The 12,658-nt window shown below is 54.1% G+C and overlaps 1 protein-coding gene across 1 annotated transcript in view; it reads left to right on the top strand.

Annotated features, from left to right (window-relative positions):
• stard9 (StAR-related lipid transfer (START) domain containing 9) overlaps positions 1–12,658 on the top strand; it is a 34,494-nt gene that overhangs the window by 1,457 nt on the left and 20,379 nt on the right. The window contains exons 2-6 of the mRNA XM_047047515.1: positions 1,272–1,341; positions 4,199–4,315; positions 11,936–12,052; positions 12,228–12,260; positions 12,360–12,421. Coding sequence (XP_046903471.1) covers positions 1,272–1,341; positions 4,199–4,315; positions 11,936–12,052; positions 12,228–12,260; positions 12,360–12,421 — 399 coding nt within the window. The remainder of the gene's footprint in view (positions 1–1,271; positions 1,342–4,198; positions 4,316–11,935; positions 12,053–12,227; positions 12,261–12,359; positions 12,422–12,658) is intronic.

The raw sequence follows: 12,658 nt of genomic DNA, 5'->3' as shown, positions 1-12,658 counted from the left end.
GTTAATGTGTGTTGCAGGCATGCCCCTGCTGTAGGACACCGTTTGCTTCTTTCGAACTCTATTTCCCTCACCCGTGTTGTGTGAAATGGTGGCTGTGGAGGTGTGCCTAGGGTGTTGTGCGGTGTCGTTCAGGCCGTGCTCCGTGTGACAGAGGCTTCCAGAAGGCCAGGCCTCTGCTACATGTGTTACCAACGTGCCACGGCGGTTGAGAAACAGCCGTAGGCTATTTTCAGTTTCCCTCCCCCCCCACAAAAAGTGTTTCCAGGGTCTCTCCATCTCCCCACACCCCCTCGGTCAACCCTGCCGCTTTCCAGTCCTCCTCTCCTGCTGGTGGGTTCCTGTTCTTGGATGTGTGTGTGGGTTGTGGTATTGGGCTGGGCCCCTGGCTGGTAAAATCACTCCCACGTGGGGAGGGGACGGGGGGAGGTAGCTGAGGTCCCTGGTCGTGGGTCTTGTCCTCCATACTGACCAAGAGTCGCAGCAGAGCTCTGACCACGGGAGCACTGCCTCGGATTTAAACTCGGCTCCCCACGCTGCAGTGCATGCTGGGATTTCACTTGGTTGCATCAGATATGCCTGGACCGGCAGCTGGAGAACACACACAGCTGTCGTTGTCCTTGCACACGCACTGAGTGTAAGATACAGTGAACGTGAAGATACACGCACACACACATTCTTTGTTCTGGACAGAGCACAAGCTGCCTCAGCAGAGTCATTCTACACTTACACTTACACTTTAGTCATTTAGCAGACGCTCTTATCCAGAGCGACTTACAGTAACTACAGGGACATTCCCCCCGAGGCAAGTAGGGTGAAGTGCCTTGCCCAAGGACACAACGTCATTTTTTTTTAGCTCGGCCGGGAATCGAACTGACGTGTTCAGATGACCAGCCCGATTCCCTCACCGTTCAGCCACCTGACTCCCTATTCTCTGTGGACTGTCTCTTTCTCTCTTCCCCTCTCGCTCGCTACGTGTGTGTGTGTTTCTGGCTGTTTTCATTTGATAAAGAACTCATCTCGGCTGCCTTTGCACAACTCTAGAGTTAGATGTATTGTTTTCTTCACATGGTCAACTAACGATCAATGAAACTTAACGTATCAGATAGTCTGCCTCATAATATAGTCCCAGTTGAAAACACGGCTCCAGATTCTGAGGCGTCTTGTCCAGTACTTGACTGTGTGTTTATGTGTAAACCTCCATGTCTCCTCCTCTCTCTCTCTCTCTCTCTCTCTCTCTCTCTCTCGCTCCCTCCTTCTCTTCTGTCTCACAGGGAAAGCGTGGATGGGGGGAAGCTAGCCGTGCAGGTGGAGGAGAAGTTTGTGAGGATCAAGAATGTGAAGGTGAGTATTGCCACACAGGCATGCTGTCGCAAACTCTATTGTCAAATTACAGTTTCAGGAGCAATGCCCCTTGAACTCTGAAATCCCTTCTCCCAGTGTTTGGCCCCAGAGCCATCTATGTGTGTGTGTGAGGTGGGGGTATTCAGGGGGTATCTCTCTCAGCCACACAGGATGTTTACAAGTAGGGGCCGGCCACTTCCTGCTTGGTTCCACTGTTGTTTATTATACCCCCCCCTTTCTCCCTCACACCCCTCCCGTCACTACAGAGACACCCTCCTAGTCACACGCGTGCACACAAACGCAATGACAAAACCCTCTATAAAGAGGCTGAATGTACTGAGATCTAGTTGCTCACAGCAATGTCGACTGGTACTTAAAACACCTGTTTTGTGGAATGGCTGACATGTTTGATGTCAGAGCTGTGATGTCAGAGCTGTGATGTCAGAGCTGTGATGTCAGAGCTGTGATGTCAGAGCTGTGATGCCAGAGCTTTGATGTCAGAGCTTTGATGTCAGAGCTTTGATGTCAGAGCTGGGTTATAAGCTCCTTCCTCTCCTTCCCAGGAACACTAACCCACAATGCACTGCAGCTATGGAGCCCTGCATTATGACCCTCTGTGTACTCTGAACTTTAATTAAATTAGTTTGGTTAACTTCAGAAGATTCTTATTAACTCTCTTTGAACTTGAAATAGAGGATGTTTGATGAGCTTCACGAGATTCCTGTCACCGCCAGTGAGTAAGAGTTGGACATGTTTAAGACTTGGGAAGGAGAGCCAGGCAGAGGGGTGGGCTGTGGGAGGTGGTGTAGACTGGGGGGGGAGAGCCAGACAGAGGGGTGGGCTGTGGGAGGTGGTGTAGACTGGGGGGGGAGAGCCAGGCAGAGGGGTGGGCTGTGGGAGGTGGTGTAGACTGGGGGGGGAGAGCCAGGCAGAGGGGTGGGCTGTGGGAGGTGGTGTAGACTTGAGGAGAGCCAGGGGAGGGGTGGGCTGTGGGAGGTGGTGTAGACCTGAGGAGAGCCAGGGGAGGGGTGGGCTGTGGGAGGTGGTGTAGACTGGGGGGGGAGCCAGACAGAGGGGTGGGCTGTGGGAGGTGGTGTAGACTGGGGGAGGAGAGCCAGGGGAGGGGTGGGCTGTGGGAGGTGGTGTAGACTGGGGGGGGGGGGAGAGCCAGGCAGAGGGGTGGGCTGTGGGAGGTGGTGTAGACTGGGGGAGGAGAGCCAGACAGAGTGGTGGGCTGTGGGAGGTGGTGTAGACTGGGGGAGGAGAGCCAGGCAGAGGGGTGGGCTGTGGGAGGTGGTGTAGACTGGGGGAGGAGAGCCAGACAGAGGGGTGGGCTGTGGGAGGTGGTGTAGACTTGCAGAGCAGCTCCAGGTGGTGTCCTGTGTTTGGGGCTCTGCAACATCTCCACTCTGGTGACCCTCAGGGTCTTGGGAACATATGTCTGGAAAGTGGGACAGTTCGTGGGAGGGAGGGAGGGAGGCAGTAAGCAGAGTTGAGAGTTGAGAGAGAAAGGGTATTAGGATGGAAAACAAACCAAAAACGAGAGACAGATTGTTAAAACCTACAGATCGCTCGCAGGCCTGCCCCTGTCCATGGCCAGGCATGAGGTGAGCACTTGACCCCCGCTCACCTTGATCTGGTCACATGTCTGGCTCTCAGGCAGGATAACAAGGTGTCAAAATGCAGAAAACCCATTTCTACAGGGCTCATTCCCTGCAGTGTGTGTGTGTGAGCGAGCTTGCGTGTTCCAAGTTTCACTCCTCCCGGTGTCATGGTCATAGATGACAAAAGTTTTTTTTTTCCTTTTCTAGTGGAGTTTGAGGGGAAGTGGAACTCTCTGACTGTGACCACAATCACACCACATCTAAGCACATCATCTGGACTGGAGCTCTCGCTTTAAGCCGTCCATTGTAGAGAATGACAGCAAAGCTGGCGTACTGAACACACAGCCTTGCAGTGCAGTCAGTTGACTGTGAGGACAGGATATTTAAGCCTTTGTGTGCCTGAATGTTTCCTAGACCTTAGTGTGCTTGAATGTGACCTAGACCTTAGTGTGCCTGAATGTGTCCTAGACCTTAGTGTGCTTGAATGTGTCCTAGACCTTAGTGTGCCTGAGTGTTTCCTAAACCTTAGTGTGCTTGAATGTGTCCTAGACCTTAGTGTGCTTGAATGTGTCCTAGACCTTAGTGTGCCTGAATGTTTCTCAGATCTTACCGTGGTGGATTGTTTCCTGTCCAGATATGTATATCAATGAGATACTAGAGCCTACAGAGGTAATCTACCCTATAGCCCATTTGAAAAGTACAGTCAATAAAACCCAACTGCTGTATGATAAGAATGACAGATTGAGGGAACGTTCCGGTGGGCGACCTTAGAGGCTGTGTATTGTGGATTGAGGTAACTGCAGAGCAAGGCAGTGTCTCGTGTTTGTGGCCTGATGTTCAGTGGCCGTAAAGCTCGTGTTGTCTGCAGTGACAGCCATGCCCGGGCATGCATACCCTGGCGACGGCTCTCCTGCCCAAGCCCAGAGCAAACAGCCGGTTAGTTACCAGAGACTCAGTCGTATTGTTGTCTTGCTTGTGACGAGTAACCGGTATGGGGGAACTGAGTGCAGGTTATCTGGACTGATATAGCATAAAGATAAAAACACACCTGTTCAAGCCCCCTCACCTGTTACCATCGAAGGTTTTGGTTCTTGTCTCCTTCTTTTGCTACTCTGACTGTACATCACTTTGGTCAACGGTTGTTGTTTTTCAATGTGCTCTAGACTTGACCTGGAAACACATTGAGGCAGCCCAGGGCATGCACACCTGTTCAAGCTTGAGCCGTGTCTCTGTGTGTCTGCCTCTCTCCCCAGCCGGAGGTGCGCCTGGACGGACACAGCGACGGCAGAGAGAAGCTTCTGGAATTCGGCTTTGACTACTGCTACTGGTCCGTGGACCCTGCGGACCCTCACCACGCTTCCCAGGAGGAGGTGAGACCTTCACACACCTGATGGCTTCAAACGGAGCGGGGTGGACTGGAGGATGTTTGATTCGGATGTTTTCATCTTGTGTTCCAGCCCGGCTGGGTGGAGACCTGGCATGAATGTGTCCAAAACAAACAGCTTTGGGTTGGGGGTGGGGGTGGGATCTCTGGATAGAGAGAAGGACCCTGGGGGAAACAAGAATATTATTTTGGGGGGGGTCCAGATGGCTACTCAAGGGATTACATATCAGTCCCATCTGTTACCCAGAATTCCATGGGCCTCCTTCCTAGCGTCACTATCATCAGCAACTGTCCTTTCATATCCCTCGGATTGGATGATTACATCTGATTGTGTGTCTTTGATTGGTTGCGTGCTGCTGGAACTAGATACGAAGCCCCACCCCTCTAAACTTCAACACAGGAAATGGTTTCCAATACATGCAATGCAATACATTGTCTTGAGGTTGTTCCATTTTTAGCATCAGAAACTTGGATTATTGTTAAAGATTTGTGTTTGAGATAAGACTGAGAGAGTGACACTGACACAGAAACAGAAAGAGAGAGAGAGAGTGGGATAGTGAGAGGGAGAGTGAAAGAGAGAAGGAGTGAGAGAGAGTGGGCCTATACTGTGGCCTGTCCATGCAGAGAAAAGGAGAGAAGGATAGAGAAATACAGAGAGAAGGAGAGCGACAGAGAGAGAGTGCGCCCAGGCTGAGCTCTGATGTGTTGCAGTCTTTGTCTGCTGTCCCTCCCTCCTCCTCAGAGCTGTCTTTGTGTGTGGCACAGAAAGACCAAGCTGTGACAGCCTACACACGGAAGAGACAGCAGCGCAGCACTTTCCCCTCCCTCCCTCCCTCCCTCAGTTCTGCCCAGTCACAGTGTCCTGGTGACAGCCAGAGACATTCCTCTGGTGGCCCAAGACAGGCAAGGGATGGGGGGGGAGTGGCGGTGAGGGCGAAGGGGCTGCCGTATCATGGCTGACCTCTTTTCCAGGCCTGTCTCAGTGTGAACAGAGATTCCACACAGACGCTGATAGACAAGCTGGGCTTTGACCAGCCCCACGTCACAGAAGCTGCACAATTCTGGGGACAGTGACGACAAACATTGTTAAGTGACATTCGGATGAAGCCGTTGGCATTGACGGGGGAGACTTCAACAGCGGTACAGTTTGTATGTAAATGCTAGGCAGATAGCAGTTTGTGCCAGCACAGCTTGAGAGCACTTAATGGCATTAGCAGCTATGCTTGCCCCAGCATTATAAACACACACTTTATTGTTCTACAGTTGGTATTTTTCGAGTTTTGTTCTGTCCTCTGGTATCGAGGAGGAGCTGAAGGAGAAGTAGGTCTGAGGCCTGACTGGTATCTCCCACCTGGTCTGCATCTGGTCCTGAGAGCGACAGAGAGCCCAGTCCTCCAACGCACATCCGTCTGCTCCAGCCCAGGAGAGGAGAGGCTGGTGGAGGAGAGGAGAGGCTGGTGGAGGAGAGGAGAGGTGGAGGAGGAGAGGTGGAGGAGGAGAGGTGGAGGAGAGGAGAGGTGGAGGAGAGGCAGGGGGAGGAGAGGAGAGGGGGAGGAGAGGAGAGGCTGGTGGAGGAGAGGCAGGGGGAGGAGAGGAGAGGAGAGGTGGAGGAGAGGCAGGGGGAGGAGAGGAGAGGTGGAGGAGAGGAGAGGCTGGTGGAAGAGAGGCAGGGGGAGGAGAGGAGAGGGGGAGGAGAGGCAGGGGGAGGAGAGGAGAGGCTGGTGGAGGAGAGGAGAGGTGGAGGAGAGGCAGGGGGAGGAGAGGAGAGGTGGAGGAGAGGCAGGGGGAGGAGAGGCAGGGGGAGGAAAGGAGAGGTGGAGGAGAGGCAGGGGAGGAGAGGTGAAGGAGAGGCAGGGGGAGGAGAGGAGAGGTGGAGGAGAGGCGAGGGCAGCCCCAAGCGAGGAGGGAGGGAGTTGGGGTAGGGCCTTGGAACAGAGACAAGCTGTATTTCCTGATTGGAGCCAGCTGGTTAAGTTGCAGGAGAGAGAAAGGAGGTCTGGTAACTGCTCCCTCAGTAAGTCTCTGGTTAACTGCTCCCTCAGTTGGTCTTTACATGTGTTTACTTACTGCATCATTCTCTCTGAGTTCACTCTCTCCACTTTCACTAATGGCTGTAGTGGTCGAAGGACTGGCAGCATCATGGATATTGACATGGGAACTGGTCACAATCTGGCATACAGAAGAGAAGGAGGTGGAGAAACAAGGAGTTAGTAGGGAGGGATAGAGAGAGGGAGGAGGAGGGATGGTTTGAGAGAGGGAGGGATAGGAAGAGAGTTGGATGGAGTGAAAGAGAGAGGAGGAGGGAAAGGGAGAGGGAAGGAGAGAGAGAGGGAGAGAATTCCAGGGCTGGAGGAGGGGAAGGGTTGGGGGTCCCCAGAGCTACATCCCCCCCTACTCCACTGAGCCAGAAACCCAGCTGCCCTACTAAGTCATCTCTCCTCGCTTCAACATTTCAGGCCAAACACGTCACTGGAGACGATCTGGAACACAATGCTGGTTTTCATTACCAAATGAAGTCAGCCTGCTGGATTTTAATGTTCTTCCCCCTCTCTCTCTCGATGTCTCCTTTTCTCTCTCCCTCTCCGTCTTTCTGTCTCTCTCTCTCTCTCTCTCTCTCTCTCTCTCTCTATGTCTCTCTATCTCTCTGTCTGTCTCTCTCACTCTCTCTTTCTCTCTGTCTCTGTCTCTCTGTCTGTCTGTCTCTCTCTCTCTCTGTGTCTGTCTGTCTCTCTCTCTCTCTGTCGACCCAGTGTGTGACCTGATCATGCTCTTTGTGTCGTTGGAGCCGTGCAGAGACAGAGCAGAGTGTTGAGGCCTGACTCTCCTGCTCCCTGCAAGGGTTATCCACACTCACCTCACCACACTGCAAAAACTCTACACCTCAGTGTACACATTTTTGTACGAAATCTTATCAAGCTACTTTTTTTCCGGCGACGGCAGCCAAATGTATTTGTTTTAAGCCCAGATGATGCAGGGAGAACGTCAGTGGCTCCCAGCAGTTTGACCAGTGGAGGAACAGGAATAGAGGGAAGGTCTTTGAGGTGGTTTGGCCTGCACACAGGTAGTCAGGGAGGGGGGACTGTACACATGCCCTGGCCATATTTCCTCCAGCTCTCATCCGTCTGAAGCCTGTGGAAGTCATTCCCTCCCCAGTTCTGTCGCAAATACCACTGCTCTCTCCTCCTCCTCCTCCTCTTCTTCCTCCTCCTCCCCTCCCTCCTCCTCCCCTCCCTCCTCCTCCCCACCTCTCCTCCTCCTCCTCTTCCTCCTCCTCCTACTCTCCTCCTCCTCCTACTCTCCTCCTTTCCTCCCCCTCCTCCCCTCCCCCTCTCCTAGGGGTGCAGCATACCAGTCTCTCCAGATATGGCTGTGTTTATTTGTTTTACGTCTAGCCTTTGCCTTTGCCCCCTGTCTGTTTCTGCAACAGTTGGGGGGTTTGGAGAGCTTAGTGAAAAAGGGTCCACCCCCACTCTCTCACTCTCTCTCTCTCGCTGTCTCTCTTCGCCCCTCTCTCCGCCTATCTTCCGTCCTTCCGCTCTCTCTCTCTCTTTCTCTCTCTCTCTGGTTCTCCCATGTGAAGGTAGGCGTGATAAATGAAGAGCAGCCTATCTGTTTGACTCCCCCTCCCCCTTCTATTTCTCTCCCCCGCCTCCCTCCCCTCCCATGCTAATCTGACCTAGAAATGCTGTAAAAGTATGACAAATGAGAGCACTGTTGAACTGGTGCCAACAAACGTCCTCTGTCCCTCTCTGTTGATTGTCCTTCTGTCTCACTCTCTTCTCCCGTCTCTCTCTCTCTCTCTTTCTCTCTCCCCATTTCCTCTGGGTCCTAGCTGTGGTGCTGTAGGAAGCATCACGAAAGCAGGATCCCCGAGTGACGTGTTTCTGGAGCTTGAACGGCAGTGCTTGGTTATGCTGCGGACCCGGCTGTGGTGTTTGTCTAACCCAGATGGAAAGTTTGGGACGGGAACCAACGACCCTCTGGGTCTGGTGCAGCTGTTCCGCTCTGGGAGCAGGACAGAGAGACAGACGGGGACAGATGCAGAGAGAGAGAGAGGCAGACAGGTAGAGAGTGAGAAATCAAAGAAAGTCCAAAGTCTGATGGTGGACAGCAGCATGCGTGTTGCTTTTCCGACACGTTATGATACTCATGGGTTCGTTTCGAAGACACTTTGATCCAGGGAGATTTGAACCTGCCATCTCTAAAGCGGCAGCCAAAGACTCCACCACTGAGCCGTACTTAAGCCCCTGCTCAGACCCAAGTGACTCCCTCTCAAAGTGGGACCCCCACCCACCTCTCCGCACTCCCCTCCCCAAGTGGGCTGGGTGACGGAACAGTGAACCTGAGGTTTTTGCATCACGTCAGCACAGCGTTGGTATTTTCAACTGTGGCTTCTGCACTCGCCTTGGCGAGTGTGTAGTGTATCCCTGACAACACTACACACGCACGCCTGCGCACACACCAGGGACGCACGCACACGCACACGTACGTAAGGAGTTTTCCAGGAGTTGGTGTGGAGCTGGCCACATGAATCAGCCAGCCACTAGAGTCTCCTACAGAGTGATTAGAGGACTGAGCCTTTAACTGAAACATTACATCTGCCTCTCTCTCTCTCTCTCTTTCCTCTTACTCTGTTTTCTCTCCATTTTCTCTTCTCTTTCTCACTGTTTCTTCACGTTCTCGCTCTCTCTGTCTCTCTCTCTGTTTCTCCTTCCTCCTCTCTCTCTTCCCCTGCTCTGACAGGCCACAGTTGAGGCCCTCCCTGTAAAACGTGTTCTTGTTTAACAACAGAGCGGGTTTTATCTGGCCCCACATCTCCCGCTCCAGACCCCCCATCTCCCGCTCCAGACCCCCCATCTCCCGCTCCAGACCCCCCATCTCCCGCTCCAGACCCCTGCTCCCTGTTTATCAGGAGACGTCACGCAGCTTCTGTCCCAGAGGGTCTGTCCCGACTTGCTCCACGTCTGACCCCTGGGCGGACTGACCCAGTTCCGGACCCTCGAGACCCCCCCCCCCCCCCCCCCCCCCCCCCCCCAAACCGAACCTGCAGGTTCCCCTCTCCCCTCTTCCGCCAATGGTTTGGGCCGGGAGTTTTCTGGCGGCCAGGAATCGTTCTAGATTGTTCCCTTGCTCTCTCGTTGTCAGCCTGGCGGGCTGTGTTTGCGGTGCGTGGTGGAGGAGGAAGGCAGTTCCACGGTCTTCCAGTCTTTGTTTGAGGGTGCCGTTTCCTGCGGGCTGGCTGAAAACGGCATGCGCGCATACTCAAAACACATGCATGCTCACTTGCAAGCACGCGCACACACACTCAAACACAATCTCACACAGTAACACACAGTAACACGAGTGCACACACGCCACACACACACAGGGCCACTGATGACAGCGGTCATCCTGTTGATAGGAGTATTTAGTCTGTATGGTTGTTTTCGGACGATCGTTTTGTCCGAGGCCACCCTCAGCCTCCTGGCTGACCCCCCCCCCTGCCCCCCTGCCTGGCTCTGCTCAACAACAGAACCTACGTTACCCAGCATCCTGCCTAAATGTTCATGGTCCCCTCCCCTTTGCGCTGTGAAAGTAGGTTGTGTGAAGCTAGTCCCATTGTCTTCTCAGTGGCTGACTATGAAGCCCTACACACGGTGACACAGATGACGCAGTATGGATTTAATGAGGGAGGACAGTGAAGAGAGCGGGTGGATCTGTCCAGCGCTCTGAGGGACAACTCTCTCTCTCTCCTCTCTCCTCTTTCTCTCTCTTTCAGGAGGACAACTCTCTGTCTCTGTCTCTCTCTATCGCTCACTCAGGAGGACAACTCTCTCAGCGTGAAGGACCATTCTCTCTCTCTGAATGGGGCAGCCCTCTGTGCAAAGGTCTAAACCAGGTTGTCTGTTGTGTCTGAGAGATCAAGAGCAGAAGAAGGATTAGCACAAACTGGTGCTACTGGTTCCTCGGGCGCCAGGCCCTTCCCATACCCCCCACCACCAACCCCCCCACACACCCCCGCCCGGGTGATTTAGAGAGGGCATTTTTAACAAGGTCTCTATTGACTATCTGATGACAGAGACCCTGGTTATGTCCGTGTTTTAACTAGTGCGAGGAGGTGGGGTGTGGGGGGGGGGGGGGGGGGGGGGGGGGGGGGGGGAAGGGGGGGGTGGGGGCGGGATGCCCCTTTTCTTTGTGGGTGAGCCTTTAGTCACCACTGAGACTGGTGGGAGGGGGGGGGGTTCCAACTGGATCCGTCTGGTAGCAAGTCTGACCCTAAAACTGGACGGTACTGTAAAGGAAAGGCTTTGTCTGAGCATTCACACAGGCCTTACACACACGCACACACACACACGCACGCACACACACTGTCAAATACATACTACTACTACACAACATTGACATGCACGCACACACAGAATGTGCACACGTGCCCCACACACACACACTGCCTAGTCACACTCCTCAATGTGGTGGTGCCTCTGTGGTGGTTTGTGTAGATCAGTCAGATAAGCCGAGTCAGATATAAGCTAGTGTGTGAAGGCCCGGCACCTGGTTGGGTCAATATTGACCGTCCTAGCAGACAGAGACCAGTTGATCCTGTTTATTACCACCACGCTGACGATCCCTCGAGGCAGGTCTCGCCAAAACGACCACCTTGGTGTCGTCGCTATCGTCTAATGGGGTTTGGGGCTTTTCGTCAAGGCTTTCAGGCTGCATCCGAGCCCGACGCCTCCTCTGTGCTGAGTTCTGTTGATCCAGTTCAACTCCGATCCCGTTCCGCTGGAGGGGTAAGGGGCATGGAAGCGAGGGGGGGGCGGCTGTGTTTGAGCCTGTGTGACCCTGGGTGCTGGAGAGCATTCCTCTCCTTCTCCTCGCAGGTTTTCCCAGACCCCTCGAGGCTCCCCCCCTCTAATGCTCCCCCCCTTCCCCGTGTAAGGGCCGTGCTCCTGGGAGAGAATGTGCTGCGTCTGGGGCTCTGGCCTGGATCAGGTTCCTCCTGCCAGGACTGGCATGTGTTTGCTTGGACCCTGAGGCCTGAAGCTGGGGCCTGGGTGGAGGGCCAGGAGCCTGGCCCAGGGCTGAGGTCGCCTCTGCCCGGCCTCCCCCAGGCAGGGGGGGAGGGGGTAGGACAACAGGAGGACAAAAGTGGTTCGGGAACAGATGGAACCTCCTCTAGACCTGATCTCTGTCCATCACACTCCTGAAGGAGCTGTTGAAGTTTTAGGCCCAAGAAATGTTTATACATACACACTCTCTCTCTCTCTCTCTCTCTCACTCTCTTGCTCTCTCGCTCTCTCTCTCACACCCTCCTTGCTTCACTGGGGTGTTTACTCTCAGTATTAACTGTCCTCCCTGTTCCTTACCCAAACACCTCAGCAGAAAGCAGCCGTTGCTGTGGCTGGCCCTTGATCAGATCTCACTCTCCTCAATGCTGTGGCTGGTCTCGTTCCTCTGGCTGGGGCTGGCTCTGGATCAGACCCAACACAGCAGATAAACACACTGGACACCCACTCACACGGCGCTCTGGTTTTTCAGACCTCTTGCTCAACGCACTGGCCCCATTGCTTTTCTCTAGCCTTTGTTTTGATTGGCTGCTTTTGGGTGCGTGCGTGTGTGTCTGCAGGTGTTCCAGGACCTGGGTGTGTCGGTTCTGTCCGGAGCGTCGGCAGGATACAACGTGTGTCTGTTTGCCTACGGCCAGACAGGCACTGGGAAGACCTACACCATGATGGGCACCCCGGTGAGTGAGGCCCCAAGGGCATCTCTTTCCTGGGAAGGTACAGGGTCACGGAGGGTCATACATTTTCAATGCAGTCAATGATTCTTCTCTGCTCTCTCTCTCTTCTCCTCTCCTCTTCTTCTCTCTCCACTTCTCCTGTGCTCTCCATTTCTCCCCTCCTCCTCTCTCTCTCCAGGACTCCATGGGTCTGACCCCCAGGATCTGTCAGGTGAGTGGACGGCCCGAGACCCGGACAGCAGACACGGTCAGCTGGATACGGTCAGTGCGTTCAACATCACCTGACCTCCTCCCTCTCGTCTTCCCCCAGGGCCTGTTCAGATCGGAGGGCAGCTTCCCAGACGGACAGAGCTCCAGTCGGGTTGAGGTCAGGTAAGCGGACCCCCCCCCCCCGCCGCTCTCCTCCACCGCTTCTGTCCTGTTTCAGGGTGAAGATGTTGTTTGTCGCTCACTCGTTCGCCACTCGTTCGTGTTAGCACCTCCGGATCTCTGCCTGCTGATGCCAGAGTGACAGCAAAACATCCTGGGATCCAATAGCATGATAGAACACTCTCATTCCATATCTCTCTACCTCTCTACCTCTCTCTCTCTCTCTCTCTCTCTCTCTCT

This window comes from Hypomesus transpacificus, chromosome 3 (genome assembly GCF_021917145.1).
Source record: "Hypomesus transpacificus isolate Combined female chromosome 3, fHypTra1, whole genome shotgun sequence".
NCBI classification, from domain to species: domain Eukaryota; kingdom Metazoa; phylum Chordata; class Actinopteri; order Osmeriformes; family Osmeridae; genus Hypomesus; species Hypomesus transpacificus.
Note: the sequence above shows the minus strand (reverse complement) of the source record. Positions and strands in the feature narration are given on the sequence as shown.